Raw genomic sequence first — 22,562 nt, forward strand, 5'->3', positions numbered from 1 at the left:
ATAATTTAAAATCAAGTTACTAGATTAACACTGATGAAGTATTTAGTATTTTGATGAGCTCTTTTAATCAATGCACCGTTTTTTTTCTAATATATCAAATAAAGATTCATGACAGGGTCTCCACTTTGTGTAGTGCATATGATTTGAGGAGAAACTCAACTGAAAATATTTTCAGATCGGGTGCAATTTATACCTGGATTGTGACAAAGTGGAATCACTATCTCAGTCATGTAATGAGGGAGATTCTTCTCACTTGTTGCATAAAATATTTTAATAACACTCACCAGGTTTTCAACTTCAGTACTTTGTCGTACTCCCCACTGGAACATGCCCATTAGCGTGATAGAATAAGATAGAGCTAAACCAACCTGCCCTGCATCCAGCTCTGCAAGAAAATAAATACACATTAAGTGTCCCAGTGGGTGTATAAACAGGAAAGCAGACACTAGCAGAGCGGCCCGTTGGGAGCAGCTGTGTTGTGTGAGGCTTTGTGAGGGCTACCTGCTTTGAGGAGGCTAAGTATGAGGCTTATGGCGAGGAGTTTGAGGGCGGGATAAAGTACAGTTTTTTTTTTCTTTCTTTCATCTAGCGCAATAGAGATGGCAGCAAGGGCAGTGGTATGTTCCTCTTGCAATATGTAGGAGGACAGTGAGACTTCCAGTGTCCATCTGCAGCCTTTTATAGACCACATTCGGGAACTGGAGCAGCAATTGAACGGCCAATAGATTGCGGATTTCATAGATGGAAGTTGCAGTAAGGTGGTCACGCCTTGGGTACAGGCAGACAGTAGATGGATGATCATGTGGCTATTCCTCTCAGCAACAGGTGTGGCCTTTTGAATACTGTTGGGAGGAATGACCAGGCAGGGGAGTAGCAGCAGCAGTAGTTAGTTCTGTGGTATCGAGCCTGGCTCTAAGGCACACTGGGAAACAGCACTACAATAGAGATAGGAGACCTGTTAGTTTAGGGGACAGGAGATTCTGTGGCAGCAAATGAGACTCCAGGATGGTATGTTGTCTTCTGCTGTTAAAGTCCAGATGTCTTGGAGGAGCTGCAGAATATTCTCAAGGGGGAGGCGAAGAGCCACAAGTTGTTGTGCATGTTGGCACAAACGGCATGGGTAGGAAAAGAGATGAAATCCTGCAGAGTGAATACAGGGAATTAGCAAAGGCTAATTTGCAAGATCGCGAGGATAGTACTCCCTGGATTGCTGCCAGTGCCATGTGTTAGGAGGATAGGAAGTGGAAGTCAGGACAGGTGAATGCATGGCTGAGGAAGGGGACATGGATTTTTGGATCATTGGGATCTCTTCAGTGGCAGAGGTGCACTGTACAAGTGTGATGCGTTGCACATGAACAGAATAGGTTATATGTAGGATGTTCAGCATGTGGAATGTTTTTAAAAGAGTAGTGGCGATAGTTCAAGACATGAATATTCTTGTTAGAGTGAAGGGCAAGGAATCCTGGAGTATGGACGCCTGGATAAAAAGAGGAGGAAGCAAGTATATGCATCGTTTATCCCTGGGGGAGTCTTCCTGGAGTCTCATTTTCTGTCACAGAATCTCCTGTCCCCTAAACTAACAGATCTCTTATGTGTGCTTACTTCGGTTTCTGCTGGAAGTTGTCAAATTTATGCTCTGAACCATGATTTTCCGATAAATTAGAACAGTACACTTAAATAGGTTGCAGGTTCAAATATTGCATCAATGACCATATACATTCACATTTTGCATTTATAGAGAAGTAACATTTTCAGGTTGTTTTTGTTTGTTTTGCCACCGTTCATTCAAGGAAGACTCAGTAAGACACTGTTCTGCTAGGTTTCTGACTGTAAGAGTAATTACCTCTTGAACTCTGTATGGGAGTAACTGGCGATCTCTTCATATAAGGAACTTCATATAAGTTTTGTATAAATGTATTGTTATTTGCTACATCCTCTTCCATTGTCTCAAATCCATTTCTAATTATATACTTTTGGGCACACAGCTTTGTACAAATAAAGTTTGGAAGTATATACATAAAACATTTAATTTAAATTGTAGATCTGACTACTGTGCTAAGAATAGCTCATCCATTTTCGCACATAAATCTTAATGCCAAGTCTAATTTCAAAATAAACAAGAGTGTGGGTGAATAAAATCAAACCTCTTTTAATACTTTTCTCAGGCACAAATTGTTGCATTAATACCTTGCTGTGTACCTGATCATAAACAGGAATTGGAAGGGTATGTATTTATGAAGGCAGACACAAAATACTGGAGTAACTCAGCGGGACAGACAGCATCTCTGGAGAGAAGGAATGGGTGACGTTTCGGGTCGAGACCCTTCTTCGGACTGATGTCAGGTGAGTGGGTGGTACAGAGATAAAATGTAGTCGAAGACAGTAGGACTGTTTGGAGAACAGGGAAGGGGAGGGGATGGAGAGAGAGGGAAAGCTTAAAGCTACTTAAAGTTAGGGAAGTCAATCGCCGAGCCTGCGTTTGGTCTCGCAGATATACAGGAGTCCACACCTGGAACTGCGGATATAGTGGATGAGGTTGGAGGAGGTGCAAGGGAACCTCTGCCTCATCTGAAAAGACTGTCAGGGTCCTTGGACAGTGTCGAGGAGGGAGGTATCGGCACACGTGTTGCATCTCCTGCGGTTGCAGGGGAGGGGTGGTTTGGGTGTGAAGGGACGAGTTGACCAGGGAGTTGTGGAGGGAACGGTCACTGGGATTAATGTAAATGTAATGGGCAATAAAGTTCAGCGTGGACATGGTGGGTTGCAGCGCACATTTCTGTGTGTGGACAACTTCATCATTGGATAACTCTGACTGTTCCCAAGTCCCGGTTCTGTAAAGATTTTAGCCTTGGTGCCATTCTGCACAATTGATTACACTTGAACTTGTTTTCTTAAAACAGAAAAACTGTTCAATTGAGCAGACTGTCAATATACCAAACCATTAAAACCTCACCATTTAATAACACTGATGGTTACATCAATTATAGATATACTTGTTTTTTTATTTATACTTTTATTGTTTTTATTTTATGTGTGGAATCTTTAAATTTTATGTGCGATGCTCCTGTATTCCCTGGGAAACGTCTTCTCATTTTGCATTGTGCAACTGGTGCTTTGCAAGATGACAATAAAGGTTGATTGATTAATTGATTCATCCACGTATTCTATATTTAACATCCTCGCTAAGTAATGCAAAGCAAAAAATATGAGCATTTTAACATAAAACTGATGAAATGTTAAATTTCCTTGGGGAAAATTAAAAGGGAATTTTAATAACTACATGGATTAATAACTACATCCATGAATCACAATACAGATTATAATTTGAGGAAAAGTCTTGAATTCCTACTCACGGTTTGCAATTACAATAGAACTAAAAGCAACCGATGTGACAAAAACAGCACAAAGAGCATCCAACCGAACAGCAAGCCACCGTGAAGTGGACAGGAAAAGGAACCATGTTTCTGCAGAGAAAAAGGGAAATAAAAGTTTAATAAAATCAATTCAATATTCTTTCACATTTTGTCAAAACAATTTGGGGCACAATGTATTATTCTGGGATGGGCTTCATTAAGGCAATTTAAAAGTTTCTATTAATGTTATTAAAATCTCCAAACATAAAATTCATGAAATGTTGCTAGCTTTCCACGTGAAATTACCAGTTACATGTTCAGCTATAAGCACCTTGCAGTAAAACAAAGAGCTGGTAGAGTTGGATCACTATTTGGATCTATTAATAGTGTGCAGGAAGTTTATTCCAAATGAGATGAATTTAACGGCCTAAGAATAAACCATAGCCTGAAACATGTTGTTGTTACTTGATTGGTCCTTACTTCAAACAAGCATGCTTCCAATCATTTTGAGCAATGTGTGAAGATGTCCATTGGTTTACAGAAGTGTACAGCTTCTGTCCCATTAGTGCCTTAAAAAGGTTTTCCACAGCATCTAGAATGTACCTAGTACAAAACTATACTGTAACATTTTTTTGTAAGTACATAAAGGGAAAAAGGGTAACTGAAAGTGGGACCTCTCAGGAATCAAAGCGGTCAACTGGTTGGAGCCGCATGAGATGGGCAAAGTCCTCAATGACTATTTCTCCTCTGTTTTTACTGTGGCAGCAGGACTTACGAACTTGGTGCAGTCAAAGGAATTATCGTGAGAGCAGTCAGTATTATGGTTGACGAGGTGCTGAAGGTCCTGATGTGTATGAAGGTGCACAAATCTACTAGGATGAATCTACTGAGATTTACAAGTTGTTATTAAATACAGGAGAGTTGCCGGAAGACTGGAGAATGGCAAATGTTGCGCCTCTATTCAAGAAGGGCTACAGGGAAAAGGTTGGGAACTATAGGTCAGTGAGCTTACCATCTGTAGTTTGAAAGTTGCTAGAGAGTATGAGGGATAGGATATACATGCATTTAGGTGGACACGGGCTGATTAGGGATAGTCAGCATGATTTTGGACGTGGGAGGTCAAATCGTTTGTTGAAGATGTGACCAAAAAGGTTGATGATGGCAGAGCTGCTAATGTTGTCTAGATGGATTTCAGCAAAGCATTCGACAAGGTTCCACATGGTATGATGCTTTGGAAGGTTAGATTGCATAGAATCCAAGGAGAAAGTTGGCCATGATAGGAAGCAGAGGGTCTTGGTAGAAGGTTGCTTTTCGGACTGGAGGCCTGTGACTAGTGGTGTGTCTCAGGGTTCGGTGCTGGGCCCATTACTGTTTGTCATCTATATCAATGATTTGGATGAGAATGTACATGGCAGGATTAGCAAGTTGCTGATGATACAAAGGTGGGTGGTATTGCAGATAGTTGTGAAAAACTGCAGCAAAATCTTGGATTGGATTGAGGAATGGTTGATGCGATTTAATACAAAGAAATGTGAGCTGTTGTATTTTTTAAAGTCTAACATGGGTAGGACCTACACATTGCCTGGTAAGGCTCTGGGGAGTGTTGTAGAACAGGGGAATCTAGGAGTGCAGGTACATAGCTCCTTGAAGGTGGCATCACAGGTAGATAGGGTGGTCAAAAAGGATTTTGGCATATTTGCCTTAATCAGTCAGGGTATTGAGTATAGAAGTGGTGAGGTCATGTTGCAGTTGCATAAGATGTTGGTGAGGCCGCAATTCGGGCATTGCGTTAATTTCTGGACACCAAATTAAAGGAAAGATGTTGTCAAGTTGAAAAGGGTACAGAGAAGATTTACGAGGATGGTCCCAAGACTCGAGGGTCTGAGCAAAAGAGAGATGTTGAGCAGGCTGGGGCTCTATTCCTTGGTGTGTAGGAGGATGAGGGGTGATCTTATAGAGGTGTATAAAATCATGAGAGGAATAGACTGGGTAGATACACAAAGTCTCTTGCCCAGAGTGGGGGAATCGAGATTCAGAGGACATAGGTTTAAGATGAATGGGAAAACATTTAATAGGAAACTGCGTGGTAATCTTTTCACACAATGCGTGGTAGGTTATAGAACGAGCTGCCAGAGGAGGTAGTTGAGGCAGGGAATATCGCAACATTTTAGAAACAATTATAAATTCAAGAATCAAGAGAGTTCATTGTCATGATTCCCTGATAGGACAATGAAATTCTTGTTTTGCTTCAGCACAACAGAACATAAGCACCACCGGAAATTGGAGGAACAGCACCTCATATTCAACTTGGGGAGTCTGCATCCTGGGGGCATGAACATTGAATTCTCCCAATTTTGTTAGCCCTTGCTATCTCCCCCCCTTCCTATCTCTCCCTCAGCCCTCGGGCTCCTCCTCCTCCTTTTTCCTTTCTTCTTCCCGTCCCACCCCACCCCACCCCCCATCAGTCTGAAGAAGGGTTTTGGCCCGAAACGTTGCCTATTTCCTTCGCTCCATAGATGCTGCTGCACCCGCTGAGTTTCTCCAGCATCTTTGTGTACCTTCGATTTTCCAGCATCTGCAGTTCTTCTTAAACACATAGTAGGCATGACTACAAAACAGAGATCAGTGTGTCCATATACCATTAAATAAATATATACACACGTTAATAAATAAACTGATAAAGTGCAAATAAACAAATAATGGGATATTAATGTTCAGAGTTTCCGAGCCGAGTTTAATAGCCTGATGGCTGTGGGGAAGTAGCTATTCCTGAACCTGGTCGTTGCAGTCTTCAGGCTCCGGTACCTTCTACCTGAAGGTAGCAGGGAGATGAGTGTGTGGCCAAGATGGTGTGGGTCCTTAATGATACTGTCAGCCTCTTTAAGGCAGCGACTGCGATAGATCCCCTCGATGGAAGGGAGGTCAGAGCCGATGTTGGACTGGGCAGGGCCAAACCCAGGCAGGTGGGACAATATTGTGCCTCATAGATCCAAGCAGATATCTAGGTATGCATCCACAGGGCTAGCTTCTCAATTAATATTCATCTTGTGTTTTTACCGTGTGGAAAGAGGTAAAGACTCGGGACGGCTAATGTGGAACAATGGGTGAGGTGCTGGAAGGCTGGAGGATGGCAATTGTTGTGCCTTTATTTAAGAAGGGCTGTAAAAAAAAAAACTTGGGAATCGGAGACTAGTAAGCCAATAATCTGGTAAGACAGGAGTTGATTAGATTTGCCCATTGGGTATCACTTCTCATGAATTTGATTTAGAGTTTTTTTGAAGAAGTAACCAAAAAGGCTGATGGTGGCAGGGCTGTAGATATACAGTAGTTTATATGGACTTCAGCAATGGCTTTGATAAAGTTCCGCATGGGAGGCTGCTCTGGAAGATTAGATAGCATGAGATCCAGGGTGAGCTAGCTAATTGGATACAGAATTGGCTTGATGGTAGGAAGCTGAGGAAGATGGTGAAAGGTTGTTTTTTAGGATTGTAGGCCCATGACTAGTGGTATGCCTCAAGGGTCAGTGATTTGGACGAGAATATATAAGGCATGGATAGTCACTGTAAAGATGATATTAAAATAGATGATATGTTAGGCAGCTTCCATTGACCTTAAGTACACTTGGCACTTCATCAAAATGATTCTTGTGTCCTTTTCTAAAAAACACTTGGTATTTAATAACCACTAGACTAAGTGGGACCCGTTGGATCCCGTTCCAATGCAATATTCCACCACTTACCCATAGCCTCCAACTGCGCAGGCGCGGCTGACGGGTTCCCGTTGTGACGCCACTGATCCCCCCCCTCTTCCCCTCTCTCCCCCATTGCCCTGCCTCCCCCCCTTGACATTCCCCCGCTCCCACTTGCCCCCCCCTCCTTCCCCCCCCTCCCCATCCCCCCACTCTCCGTCCCCCCTCCTGACGCGGCTGATGGGTTCCCGTTGTAATGCCACTGATCCCTCTCTCTTCCCCTCCCCTCCCCCCCCTCCTGACGTGGCTGATGGGTTCCCGTTGTGATGCCACTGATCCCTCTCTCCCCCTCCCCCCCCTTCCTCCCCCCCCTTGCCCTCCCCCCCGCCCTCCCCCCTCCTTCCGCCACTCCGCCACCTCCTCCCCCCCCTCCTGACGCGGCTGACGGGTTCCCGTTTTAACGCCAATGATCCACACCCTTCACCTCGCCCCTCCCTCCCTTCTTCCTTGCCCCCCCTCCATTCCTCCCCCCTCCCCAGGTTCTTACCCCTCTCCTCCTTCCCTCCCCTAATCCCCCCCTCCCTCTCCTGCCCCTACCCTCAGTCACTCCCTCCCTCATAAAATGCAGCATCTGAACATTATATAATCATTTCACCTGAATGAAGATCTTGATGTTCATCAAATTTTGCCTGAAATGTTTTTTCTGTCCTTGTGGCACGAATAGTCCAAAGTCCTTGAAGGGATGAAGATAGATGGGAAAAGGCTGGACTTCGACCTGAATTAGAAAATAAATGTATATACCACTTTTTGCAGCAGCAGTACTTTTAAACATTATTACATTTACAAGGAAAGCTTGAGCCCAGGGCCTTTATTAATTAATTACATTATCCTTTCATAGATTTAAAAATCAAGGGTTGGCATAACATTTGTCATAATTAAACAGCATTACTTTTCATTACAATTTTCCAACCATGTTCATTTATCGTTCTTGTAGAAACATTTCTGACTACTTTCGTTTGTTCAGATTAGATGTTTCACATGGAGATAGGATAGGATTTGTCATTGAAGAATGCATAGATGTCAGATGCTTTGTGCTCATGGTATAAGTAGAGATTTGGCTAGGATTGGTGGAGAAGAAGACTGGGGAGCAGTAGATTAGCGGCGGCTCAAAGAGCTCTCATCAATGTTTGTTTCAGCCCTAACTTTGGTCAGAGAATGGTATTGGAATTGGTTTATTATTTTCACGTGTACCAAGATGCAGTTTTAAAAATATTTGCGTGCTATCCAAGCAAATTGCATCATACATGAATACCATCAAACCACCAATTGCATAAAGAGAAAAGAGACAGAATGCAGATTATAATGTTTTAGCTACAAAACAAGTGCACATAAAAAAAGTGTATAATTAATTCTAAGCAGGTCTTCCTGATTCATGAGTGTGTTCTTCAGGGCCAGCAGGAAACTTCAGAAAGGATACGATCGAGTTTGAAGGACTAATGAAAGGCTTAATGGCGAAATGCAAATGTCATGCTGAAAGAAGACGATTTTTTCTGGTAGGAATGTTACAAAAGTGGTACAATATTTTAAGCTAAAAAAATTGCCACCGCAGAGTTTAAAGGTCTGTTCTGCAAGTGCATTCTCTATAATAAATCATCCTGTCCATTTAACATACAGAAGATTGTGTGTCCTTTCAGACTCATAATGACGTGGTCACAGCAGTGATAGATGGCTTGGTATAAATTGATATGATGCATAGGAGGTTGGTTTTGGAACCTGAGGTTGGGCCTACAGGTTTAGGGTCATAATTGTTTACTGTAACTATTTGGGCTGAAGGGCAGACTGAAAAGGTGGTGGCGGGGGCGGAAAGGGGGAGCTGTCATACGAACAGGGGTAGAGTTGGTGGGTAAGTTGTGGAAACTGAATGAGTAGACCGAAACTGCACGGGATGCTGAGGCCGCGAATGCAGGCACGAACCACAGAAGCACTTAGCTTGTTATCGTTTGCAAATGCAGGCCATCAGATAACAGAGTTCACTCCACAAACCAGTCGAAGAGAGACACGGAAGCAGAGCAGCAGGCTTCATCCACACTCTATGGACCTCACATGTGCAAATGAAAATCAAAGAAACACTGGCCAGATGAGCATTTGCATATAGAGTCAGAGTCTTACAGCATCCCATTCATGGACCTGTCTAAATCCTTCTTAAACATTCCGATAGTACCTGCCTGTTTTTCCTTCCATTATTTATTATGTAAAATAATATGTGTGTTATGATTGTGTTTATAGTTTGTTTAGTTGTTTGGTTGTTTGTCTTTTGCACAAAAGTCCACACGCATTGCCACTTTCATTTCACTGCACATCTCGTATGTGTATGTGACAAATAGACTTGACTTGCCTCAACTATTTCTGCCAGTAAATCGTTCCATACACTCACCACTCTTTGTGTGAAGAAGTTACTCCTCTGGTTCCAATTAAATCTTTCCCCCCCTCACCTTGAACCTCGATTCTATTACTCTGGCCAGGAGTACCCAATCTATTTCTCTCATGATTTTGTACACCTCTATGAGATAGCCCTTTCATCCTCCAGCGCTCCAAGGATAGTCCTAGACTGCTCAACATTTTCCTATAGCTCAGGCCCTCATGTCCTGGCAACATTCTCATAAATTTTCTCTGAACCCTTTCCAGTTTGACAACATCGTTCCTATATGGAAAAATATTTTATCTAATTGAAAGACATGATCTAACATTACTGTAAGTAGATTTTTGACTTGGTACAAGCGGGTACAATTACAACATTTAGAAGTAATTTAGACAGATATCTGGATGGGATATGGGGCAAACACTGACAAATGGGGTGAACTCAGGTAGGTGCCTTGGCAGACTTTGTTGGACTGAAGGACCTATTTCCATGTTGTGATTCTCTCAATAAGTACTTTTATAAAAATATTATTGTACTACTGAGGCTAAATTTCATCAGAATATACTGAAAGACATTTAACACTGACTAAAAGCTGGAGATCAAAACACGCATTTCACATTTGGAGATTCGATTTAAGGTTATAGAAACATAGAAAATAGGTGCAGGAGTAGGCCATTCGGCCCTTCGAGCCTGCACCGCCATTCAATATGATCATGGCTGATCATCCAACTCAGTATCCTGTACCTGCCTTCTCTCCATACCCCCGATCCCTTTTGCCACAAGGACCACATCTAACTCCCTCTTAAATATAGCCAATGAACTGACCTCAACTACCTTCTGTGGCAGAGAATTCCACAGATTCACCACTCTGTGTGAAAAAGGTTTTTCTCATCTCGGTCCTAAAAGATTTCATCCTTATCCTTAAACTGTGACCCCTTGTTCTGGACTTCCCCAACATCGGGAACAATCTTCCTGCATCTCGTCTGTCCAACCCCTTAAGAATTTTGTAAGTTTCTATAAGATCCCCCCTCAATTTTCTAAATTCTAGCGAGTACAAGCCGGGTCTATCCAGTCTTTCTTCATATGAAAGACCTGACATCCCAGGAATCAGTCTGGTGAACCTTCTCTGTACTCCCTCTATGGCAAGAATGTCCTTCTCAGATTAGGAGACCAAAACTGTAAGCAATACTCCAGGTGTGGTCTCACCAAGACCCTGTACAACTGCAGTAGAACCTATACCTGAGTATAGGAGCAGGGAGGAGGTAATAATTGATTAAATTTAATATTATCTCTAACAAAGCACACCATTACCAACAGCAACAGGAAGAAATCATTGGAATTTAGAAAGCGCTGGATTTGTCTACTTCACCTCCAACTTGTCCTCTCACTCTCACATAGTCATAGAGTTAGAACAGGCCCTTCAGCCCACGTTGCCCACGCCGACCAACACACCTCATCTAAACTAGTCTCACCTGCCTGTGTTTGACCCATATCCCTCTAAACCTATCCAATCCATGTACCTGTCTAAATGTCTCTTAAACGTTGTGATAGTACCTGCCTTAACTACTTCCTCCGGCAGCTCGTTCCATGTACCGACTAATCTTTGTGTAAAAGATTTACCCTCCAGGTCTTTCACCCTTCGATTCTCAATTCCCCAATACTGGGTAAAAGTCTCTGTGCATTTACCCTATCTTTTCCTCTCATGATCTTGTACACCTCTATAAAATCATCCCTCATCCTCCTGCACTTGAAGGAATAGTCCTAGCTTACTCAGCTTCTCCCAATAACTCACGCACTTGAATCCTGGCAACATCCTTGTAAATCTTTTCTGCACCCTTTCCAGCTTAACAACATCTTTCTTATAACAGGGTGACCAAAACTAAACACAATACTCTAATTGTCGTCTTTCATTCCATATTTTCTTCTTCTTCCTTACCGTATCATAACAACTGTCCTCAACATATTTAAAAGACTTGTAATTCAATTTTCCGCATCATACTCACTAGTTGTTTCCATGCGTTTAATATCACGTGATGTTTCCAAGAAATAGCAACGAAGGAAAAAGAACACAATGACAAGTGGAGCGATTGGAATAAGTATCCAAGGAATGATAGACACTGCCACAGCTATCACGCCCAAAATCTGCAGAAAAGTCTTAAAAAAAAAACGTACTGTTATCACCTTTTAAACTACTATTTCAGTTATTAGTTAACAATACAGTTGAATTCTGACTGGATGGAATCCATCGTAGATTATTAGAGATCCTCAAGAATAAGGACATATTCGCAATCTGTTAACATGGATAAAAGTGCTAAAAGTGTTTTTGATTATATATCAAAGATAGACACAATATGCAGGAGTAACAGGGGGTCAGGCAGCATCTCTGGAGAAAAAAAATTAGGTGATGTTTCTGGTGAAGATCCTTCTTCAGTTTTGAATATATCGCTCTACTTAGATAGTTATGAAGTCATACAATCATAGTGTACAGAAAAAAATGTCCACCATATTAATGTAGCTCGTTGTACCAAACTACACTAATACAATTTACTTGCATTGTCTTATGTCTTAACGATTCAATTACTTATCGAGATGCCTCTTAAATGTTTTGAGACTTTCTGCTTCCAGCAAATCTTAAAGCAGATTGTTCCAGACTCGAAATAACCTCCATGTGAAAAGAAATCCTCCTCAAATCCTCTCATTACATATTTCTCACCTTAAAAGCTATGCCATTTTGTCTTAGATATCCTTTCAGAAGAAAACAATTTTTACTAACTACCCTAACTGTTTCCATCATTACTTTATATACCCCAATTACTTCTTCCTTTGCAGGGAAAACAATTCCAGCCTATCCAGTCTCTCATAGTGTCATAGAGTGATACAGTGTGGAAATAGGCCCTTCGGCTCAATTTGCCCAAACCGGCCAACATGTCCCAGCTAAACTAGTCCCACCTGCCTGCATTTGGTCCATTTCCCTCCAAACTTGCACCTGTCTAACTGTTCATGCACCTGTCTAACTGTTTCTTAAATGTTGGGATAGTCCTAGCCTCAACTACCTCTTCTGGCAGCTTGTTCCATACACCCACCACCTATTAAGTGAAAAATTCCTGTTAAATCTTTTCTCCTTCACCTTGAACCTATGTCTTCTGGTCCTCGATTTCCTTACTCTGGGCAAGAGATTCTGTGCATCTACCCGATTTATTCCTCTCATGATTTCATACACCTCTATAAGATCAGCCCTCATCCTCCTGCGCTCCAAGGAATAGAGACCCAGCCTACTCAACCTCGCCCTATAGCTCAGACCCTCGAGTCCTGGCAACATCAGCATAAATCTTCTCTGAACCCTTTCCAGCTTGACAATATCTTTCCCATAACATGGTGCCCAGAACTGAACACAATACTCTAAAAGCGGTCTCACCAATGTCTTATACAACTGCAACATGACCTCCCAACTTCTATACGCAATACTGTGACTGATGAATGCCAATATTTCAAAAATCCTTTTGACCACCTTATCTACTTGCGACTCAATCTTCAAGGAACCATGCACCTGCACTTCTAGATCCCTCTGCTCCACACAGTCCCCAGAGGCCTACCATTCACTGTGTAGGTCCTGCCGTTGTTAGACGTCCAAAAATGCAACACCTCACATTTCTCTGTATTAATTACCATCAACCCATTACCACTGTATTGATTACCATCAACCCATTACCATTACCTCAGCCCACCTGGCCAATTGATCATTAATTGATTTCTCCTTATGATGAAAGAATGGGTCGACCGGGCGTATATTCACTGGAATTTAGAAGGATGAGAGGGAATCTTATAGAAACATATAAGATTCTTCAAGGATTGGACAGGCTAGATGCAGGAAACAATTTCCCCGTTGTTGGGGGAGTCCAGAACCAGGGGTCACAGTTTAAGAATAAGGGGTAAGCCATTTAGGACTGAGATGAGGAAAAAAAATGTTACCCAGCGAGTTGTGAATCTGTGGAATTCTCTGCCACAGAAGGCAGTGGAGGGTAATTCACTGGATGTTTACAAGAGAGAGTTAGATTTAGCTCTGAGGGCGAAAGGAATCAAGAGGGATCAAGGATCATATTAGATTTTTATGCTCTTGAAGGGCGAAAGCTATGTTTCTAAATCATAGAGGGAGACAAGTGGGGATCATACATTATGGGGAAAAAAGCAGGAACAATTTGCCATTATCAACAAGTGGTATTCTGTTCACTGAGTTTTAGATTTAAAAGATAAAAGCCTGTTAGATGATCATAAATTAAATTTTTGGCTTGAATTTCCGACCCCATCCCCTCCTACATAGAATCTGTACCTAGTTTTTGCTATGATTTTCTCAAATACAGTGGTAATACTCCAGTCGAGATAATCTTCAATTTGAACTGAACATTTATGCCCTTCACCTTTCAAGACAAGTCCATGGTTGGGGGGTTTCTATCTACAGTGCCTTTATCTGCAACTGATGGTGCTGAACATTATGGAAATGCTGAAACATTTAAGGCCTACAATAATTGGACCAATTAATTTGCCATTATCAACAAGTGAATGTATTCTGTCCTGAAGTCACAATGAGCTCCTTGGTCTTGGAGTTAAGGGCCCGGTTGTTGTCAGCGCACCAAACCTCCTCCCTGTAGGCCAGCTATCGTTGTTGCTGATGAAACCGTTGTAAAAATTGAAACCATGTACAGGTGTGCAGTCCTAGGTTAGATCAGCACACAGTGAGGAACGCCGGTGTTCAGGGTGAGGGTTGAAGAGGTGTGCTTGATCACAAAGTTAGAAATCCAGTTTTTGCAGAGGGAGGGGTTGCCCTTACCTGATCAGTTTTGATGGAATATTGAATCTCTGCGATGAACCATTCTTACATAAGTGTCTCTGTTGTCCAGTGCCGTTGAGATGGCATCCTCCGTACTCCTGTTCTTGCGGTAGGCAAACTGATAGGGATCCAGTGTGGGGGGTAGGCAGCTTTTGAGGTGTGCCAGGACCAGCCTCTCGAAGCACTTGGTGATGATGGGGGTAAGTGCAACTGGGCGGAAGTCGTTGAGGCTTGCCGCAGTGGAGTGTTTTGGCACTGGCACGATGGAGGTGGCTTTAAGGCAAGTGGGGACATGATGACCATGATGACCATGATACCTATTTATGTCAATACAATTTGCTCGCATTAGGCCATATCCCTTTTTGATTTTTCTATCCAGGTACTTGTCCAATTGTCCAATAAAGGCTGCTTCTATCTAGTCCCGCCTAGCACCATAGAAAATAGATGCAGGAGTAGGACATTTGGCCCTTCGAGCCAATCAATATGATCATGGCTGATCATCCAAAATCAGTACCCCGTTCCTGCTTTTTCCCCATATTCTTTGATTCCGTTAGCCCTAAGAACTAAATCCAACGTGCTTGCTAACTCAGCTGGCTATGTACCAGTACTACTCCTTTAACAAAATAAACATGTGACATCATAAGAAAACCACGTGGAGGACGATAGGAATGCTGCAGTTGCTGTGGCTGCAGAATTGAGGGCAGAACGTAACTTTCCTTCAAATATTACAGCCTGCCCCAACCGCATGGAGAATTCTGGTTCTGTCTGACATGGTCTTATACCTTATTTGATGCCAGGACTTGGGCAAGGGCCCCAATCTGGAGGCTTGGTCATAACGTGTTGCAAAACATAGCCCGAAGGAATCTAATGAAAAACACTAGTCTGTGGCTGACTAATACTCTGTTCATACTGATGGGCACAAAATAATCACATTTTAACACAGGGTAGCACTGTTGGCAGGCACAGAACTGTCTGCATAACATTGTGGTATTCAAGAGGTCAGAACTGTCACTACATTACACAAAAATACAGTGCCGCTGGGTACAGGAAAAATTATATCGATATTCAAGTGATATAATGGGCTCCATTAAGACTGATTTTGGATATGGCAAACGGACCTGCCAAAGCCACCCCAGCTCGTACTGTCTCCCCAGCCGGCTTCCGTCCCAACCTCCAACTCATACGGTCCACCAGCAAGCCCTTTTTTGCCCACCACACGGTGCAGTGACGCGGGTTGTTGTTGCAATTCATGTTGTAGCCCCAGGGGATAATGCTTTCTTAAGGCTGTCGCCACTAACAGGACAGCTTCTTGCTGTCAGCGGTGGTTCTGTCCACGCCCCTCTCGACCACCACCCGTTGTTCTGACCACTCGGCCTCTCCCCCACCATCCGGCCACCTCCTCCTCCTTCTCTGACAGAGTCGCCGACATATTCCACCTTGGATGCGGCAGCAGATGAGAGAGGAGGGAGCCCCATGGTGACCAAAGCGTGTGCTGTTGTTGGCAGCACCCCAAGGAAAGCACTACCCCCAGGGACAATGACATTAGCCGCAACAACAGCCACATGAACCGGTGAAGAAAGGCTTGTGATGCAGACCAGCGGCATCAGCGCGTAGTTTTAAGGTGAAACAACACATCGTGCTGGAGTAACTCAGCAGATGGAATCAGTCTGAAGAAGGGACCCGACATCACCTAACCATGTTCTCGACCCGCTGAGTTACTCCAGAACTTTGTCTTTCTTTTGTGTATTAACCATTATCTCAGTTCTTTGGTTCAACTACATACAATGATAATTCCTTATTTGGCTATAATGGGCAATTGGTAATAATGGATTATATTTCCCCCGCCGATGGTCCGTTATAACAAGATGTTTCTTCTAGAATAGAATAGAATAGAATAGAATAGAATAGAATAGAATGCAATTTATTGTCATTCAAACCTAGGTTTGAACGAAATATAATTTCTACAGTTTTTTGGGGTTTTTTTTACATTACAAAACAATCCAAGACCCACACTTAACACAGTTTACATAAACATCCATCACAGTGAGTCTCCAACATCTCCTCACTGTGATGGAAGGCAAAGTCTTTATCTCTTCCCTTTGTTCCTTCTCCCGTGGTCCAGCAGTCCAACTGCAGTGTCGAGGCGAACTGGGGCTCCGATGTTAAAGCCCCCTGGTGGGCGATGGTAAGTCCTGAGGCCGTTTAAGCCACGCCGGGCGATGTTAGGCCCCGGCTCCATGTCCTTAAACCCGTGATTCCAGCGAGAGAAGTCGCCGTTGCGGTGTTCGGAAAAGCGGTCTCGGACCAGGGACTTGGAGCTCCCGATGTTCCCGTCCACCGGGTCTGCGGCCGGTGCCTCCGAACTCCCAATGTCGGGTCGCAGCCGCACGCCACCATCGCTCTTCCCGCTCCGAAGTTTGCCTGCTCCGCGATGTCAGTTCCGCAGGCTCTGCAACTGGAGCCCTCAGGTTAGTCCCGGCCGGAGGTCGCCGCCGGCTCCACGATGTTAGGCCCAACGACATCCGAGACCCGACAGGGAATAGTCGGGTCCCCGCACAGGGAAGAGATTTAAAACAGTTTCCCCCCACAGCCCCCCCACATATACACAGCTAAAAAAAATAATAAAAACTAACTCAAGACATACATTTAACAAGACAAAAATTAAAAAAGACAGACAACTGTAGTCGAGCCGCTGCCGTTAGGCGCCACCACTAACACCTATCTATTGTCCATAATCCAATAATAAATCATGTAATTTTGTTTTTTTTCACAAATCCATCTCACCTTTGGAAGTGGATACTTATTGTGTTAATACTACATTGGGCTGCACGTAAAGCCATAACATATGTCAGAAAAGGCTATGCAGTCCTACTCCACATGAGCCTACTTCATCGAAGATCAATGAAAATTATTCCATTATTTTTACTAACTTAATTCAGCTTCTTCATTCACAATGCAGGCTAATAAAAAAATAAAACTGGATTTAATTCAATTTAATTTAAATTTTATCTACAACATTTTTTTCAAATTAATATTTGTTCAAAATAAGTTTGTTACAGATGCTGACTTTGAAACAAACTATTTTACTGGTCAGAAACAACATGGTAAAAGTATCCAGTCTCGCAGTGATGAAAGGGTCATTACAATGCTGGTTGGTGAGATTAAATTGCTTGCTGTACAAGATATCTTGTCAAGATCACGGAATGTCTGATTCCTCCCATAGCTCATAGACAATGAAGTAAACAAGCAAAAATTTAACCTAATGGACACTGCTCTTGAAAGTGAAAATGAAGCTTTTATATACAAACATTCCAAACAAAACATTATGCTTGATAATTTTCAAGATTGAGCAAAATGCAACTACAAATTTGCAATTGTGTGAACAACCAAACTAATGGGTACATTCCTGTTTTTTATGTCCAGATTTTAATCTTTAAGCCATAATTTTTAATGATGCTAACTTTTCCTTGATGTCTAAAAATGAGAAATTAGAGTAAATTACAATGTTTTTGTTATGTAGATATGAACAGTCACTTTTAAACCTAACATAAACATTCTTCTAACAATTAACTGTATAAACAGTAAATACACAACGAACAAATAGGGATAAAAGGCATAAACAAAACAAAACATTTTGCTTTGATTTGAGTTTCAGATTTTAATTGTGAGTGGGAATTGAAGAATTTGTCTCCAGCTTCACATTTCCATGATTCAGTCTTTAACAACTTACAATAAATCCACAAGAATTCCTTCCAGACACCTTCCTTAACACCGCCAAACAAAAAAAACTGTAAGGGTCAGTGCTACTGAAACAAGGGAAGACAATTCCACTTCTTTTCACTAATGAAAATGACTGACCCATACCATTATCCCCGCCTTAGAACCTTTTGACTATCACATCCAGATGCAGCTGTTAGTCATTCAGACTACTGACAATGGATGCTTCTATCACTTCAACCCCTTATTCAGCATTTTCACTTCATAAAGCTACAGTCAATGAGTTTTTTGTATGGTTGGCAGGGAATGACAGATTCAGTGGTGGTCTCAGATTCTACCTACACTGGTGGTTCAAGCAGTTGCAGGATTGGGCCTTTGTGCTTAGTGAAAAGATATGAAAAGTTAGTTATTTAAACTCAGTCAAGCTGCTGATTTTTAAGTAGAAGGGTGCTGCAATTCACTTTTACCTCTATAAATCGCTGGCTTTCTCTAAAGAACAGCTGCAATATTATTCACTTGAGAAACAAGAATATACTTTAAACCCATGGTACCATGTGTTAGATAATAAAATTACATTTGGCTATTAATAATAATGGGATTTATCATTGTTTAAAAATATCACAAAGTTTTATGACAGCATGAATAAAATGTAATATTTTTAATAGAAACATAGAAATATAGGAAATAGGTGCAGGAGGAGGCCATTCGGCCCTTCGGCCCTTCGAGCCAGCACCGCCATTCATTGTGATCATGGCTGATCGTCCCCTATGAATAACCCGTGCCTGCCTTCTCCCCATATCCCTTGACTGCACTAGTCCTTAGAGCTCTATCTAGCTCTCTCTTAAATCCAACCAGTGATTTGGCCTCCACTGCCCTCTGTGGCAGGGAATTCCATAAATTCACAACTCTCTGGGTGAAAAAGTTTTTTCTCACCTCAGTCTTAAATGACCTCCCCTTTATTCTAAGACCCCTGGTTCTGGACTCGCCCAACATTGGGAACATTTTTCCAGCATCTAGCTTGTCCAGTCCTTTTATAATTTTATATGTTTCTATAAGATCCCCCTCATCCTTCTAAACTCCAGTGAATACAAGCCTAGTCTTTTCAATCTTTCCTCATATGACAATGCCGCCGTCCCAGGGATCAATCTCGTGAACCTACGCTGCACTGCCTCAATCACAAGGATGTCCTTCCTCAAATTAGGAGACCAAAACTGTACACAATACTCCTGATGTGGTCTCACCAAACCCTATACAACTGCAGAAGAACCTCTTTACTCCTATACTGAAATCCTGTTGTTATGAAGGCCAACATTCCATTAGCTTTCTTCACTGCCTGCTGTACCTGCACGCCAACTTTCGGTGACTGGTGTACAAGGACACCCAGGTCTCGCTGTACCTCCCCCTTACCTAACCTAACCCCATTGAGATAATAATCTGCCCCCTTGTTTTTGCCGCCAAAGTGGATAACCTCACATTTATCGATATTATACTGCATCTGCCACGCATCTGCCCACTCACTCAACCTGCCCAGGTCACCCTGCAACCTCCTAACATCATCTTCACAGTTCACACTGCCACCCAGCTTTGTGTCATCCGCAAACTTGCTAGTGTTGCTCCTAATTCCCTCTTCCAAAACATTAATATATATGGTAAACAGTTGCGGCCCCAACACCGAGCCTTGCGGCATTCCACTCGCCACTGCCTGCCATTCTGAAAAGGATCCGTTCACTCCTACTTTTTGCTTCCAGTCTGCCAACCAATTTTCTATCCATGTTAACACCATACCCCCAATACCTTGTGCTCTAATTTTAGTCACCAGTCTCCACGTGCAGGACCTTATCAAAGGCTTTCTGAAAGTCTAGATATACTACATCCACTGGCACCCCTTCATCCATGTTACTTGTCACATTCTCAAAAAATTCCAGAAGATTAGTCATGCATGATTTCCCTTTCATAAATCCATGTTGGCTTGGACTAATCCTTTTACTGCTATCCTAATGCCCCATTATTACCTCTTTAATAATTGACTCCAGCATCTTTCCCACCACCTGTCAGGCTAACTTGTCTGTAATTCCCCATTTTCTCTCTCGCTCCCTTCTTGAAAAGTGGGATAACATTAGCTATCCTCCAATCCACAGGAACTGATCCTGAATCTATTGAACATTGGAAAATGATCACCAATGCATCCACTATTTCTAGAGCCACCTCCCTGAGGTCCCTGGGATGCAGACCGTCAGGCCCAGGGGATTTATCATCCTTCAGTCCCATTAGCCTACCCAATACTATTTCTCGCCTAATGAAAATTTCTTTCAGTTCCTCTACCCCCTTAGATCCTCTGTCCTCCAGTACATCTGGGAGATTGTTTGTGTCTTCCTTAGTGAAGACAGATCCGAAGTACCTATTCAACTCTTCTGCCATTTCCTTGTTGCCCAAAATAATTTCACCGTTGTCTGCCTTCAAAGGACCAACATTTGACTTTGCTACTCTTTTTCCCTTAACATATCTAAAGAAGCTTTTACTGTCCTTCTTTATATTCCTGGTCAGCTTCCCCTCGTACTTCATCTTTTCAGCCCGTGTTGTCCGTTTTGTTTCCTTCTGTTGTCCTATGAAAGTTTCCCAATCCTCTAGCTTCTGGCTACTCTGTGTTATACATCTTTTCTTTTTGTTTTGTTCTATCCCTAACTTCTCTTGTCAGCCACAGTTGCCTCCTACTCCCCTTAGAATCTTTCTTCTTTTTTGGAATGAAATGATCCTGCGTTTTCCGGATTTTGGCCAGAAATTCCTGCCATTGCTGTTCCACCGTCATTCCTGCTAGGATCCCTTTCCAGTCTACCTTGGCCAGCTCCCCTCTCATGCCTTCATAGTCCCCTTTGTTCAACTGCATCACTGCCACTTTCGATTTAACGTTCTCCTTCTCAAATTACAGATTAAAACTAATCAAATTATGATCACTACCTCCAAGCAGTTCCTTTACCTCGAGTTCTCTTATCATATCTGGTTCATTGGACAACACTAAATCCAGAATTGCCTTTTCTCTGGTCAGCTCCATTACAAGCTGCTCTAAGAATCCATCTCGGAGGCATTCTACAAACTGTTTTTCTTGGGGTCCTGAACCAACCTGATTTTCCCAGTCTACCTGCATATTGAAATCCCCCATCACCACAGTGGCATTACCTTCGATTACATGCCAGTTGTTACATGCCAGCTGCAACTTACACCATACATCCGGACTACTATTTGGGGGTCTGTAAATAACACCAATTAGTGTCTTCTTGCCTTTACACTTCCTCTGCTCAATCCCCAGTGACTTTACCTCGTCAGTCCCTATGTCTTTCCTCGCAAGGAACTGAATTCCATCCTTCACCAGCAGAGCTACACCCCCTCTCCTCTGCCCACCTGCCTGTCCTTTCTATAGGATGTATAACCCTGAATATTAAGTTCACAGGCCCGATCCTCCTGTGGCCATGTCTCAATAATCCCCACAATGTCATATCTACCAACCTCTAACTGAGCCTCAAGCTCATCTACTTTACTTCTGATACTTCGCGCATTCACATACAACACTTTTAATTCCTTACGCATCTCACCTTTCACATCGATCCCTATTACACTTGGCAACAGACTTGAATGAATTCGCCAGTCGTTACTGACTTCATACGGAAATGTGTGGAGGACTGTGTTCCTACAAAAACCATCCAAGTGTTTCCTAACCAGAAGCCTTGGATGTACTGGGCGGCCTGGGTCCCAGCTGGAAGGTGCTCCCGTGGGGGCAGCCCGGTGCGGGGCTGAGACGCTGCCGTGTGGGCGGCCCGGGGCGGAGACGGTGCTCCGGTGGCTGAGGCGGCGTTCTGGCGGCAGCGACCTGAATCTGGGGCTCAGCCGCGGGCCAGTGGACGACATCGTCGGGAGCTCGCGGGTCACAGGCTGGTGCCTGTTTTCAGGAGCTCCCGTGGCAACAGCTGCGTCCGCTGGACTGGAGGGTGGCAGCTTCGACCTCCCCCGGGCCGCGGAGCTTGAACCGTGGGACTGACTTACCATCGCCTGGGGGGTATCCCCTCAGCGCAGAGGGAGAAGAGGAGGGAAGAGACAGTAACTCTAAGACTTTTGCCTCCATCACAGTGAGGAGGTGCTTGGTGAACTCACTGTGGTGGATGTTAATTTGTGTTTATTGTGTGTTATTATTATTACATGTATGGCCGCAGGCAACAACATTTCGTTCAGACCGAAAGGTCTGAATGACAAATAAAGGATTCATTCATTCAATCATTCACCAGGAGATCCGCATTCTTCTGAAGACCAAATTCCGGGTATTCAGGTCTGGTGACGCAGAGGTCTACAAGAAGTTCAGATACGACCTTGACAAGGCAATCAAAAAGGCCACAAGGACTTCCGCTCGAAGCTGGAGGATGGGGTGGATGTTTGGCAACTGCGGCAGAGCTTGAATGCCATTACCTCCTACATGGCATAATCAGGAGGCAGCTCAAGCGTCAGCCGTGTTTATACATAGTCCCCCCGTTTCAGGGCACCATAATGTTTGGGACACATGGCTTCACAGGTGTT

The 22,562-nt window shown here is 43.1% G+C and overlaps 1 protein-coding gene across 3 annotated transcripts in view; it reads right to left on the reverse strand.

Annotated features, from left to right (window-relative positions):
* Positions 1-22,562, reverse strand: part of abcc4 (ATP-binding cassette, sub-family C (CFTR/MRP), member 4) — a 169,751-nt gene that overhangs the window by 38,812 nt on the left and 108,377 nt on the right. For 2 of the 3 annotated variants that reach the window (XM_055636820.1, XM_055636819.1), the window contains 4 exons: positions 11,464-11,614; positions 7,697-7,816; positions 3,354-3,464; positions 285-385 (listed from right to left, as the gene is read on the reverse strand). In XM_055636820.1, the coding sequence (XP_055492795.1) occupies positions 285-385; positions 3,354-3,464; positions 7,697-7,816; positions 11,464-11,614 (483 nt within the window). The remainder of the gene's footprint in view (positions 1-284; positions 386-3,353; positions 3,465-7,696; positions 7,817-11,463; positions 11,615-22,562) is intronic. The other variant, XR_008723606.1, reaches the window with a different exon arrangement.

This window comes from Leucoraja erinacea, chromosome 6 (genome assembly GCF_028641065.1).
Source record: "Leucoraja erinacea ecotype New England chromosome 6, Leri_hhj_1, whole genome shotgun sequence".
In the NCBI taxonomy this organism is placed as follows: domain Eukaryota; kingdom Metazoa; phylum Chordata; class Chondrichthyes; order Rajiformes; family Rajidae; genus Leucoraja; species Leucoraja erinaceus.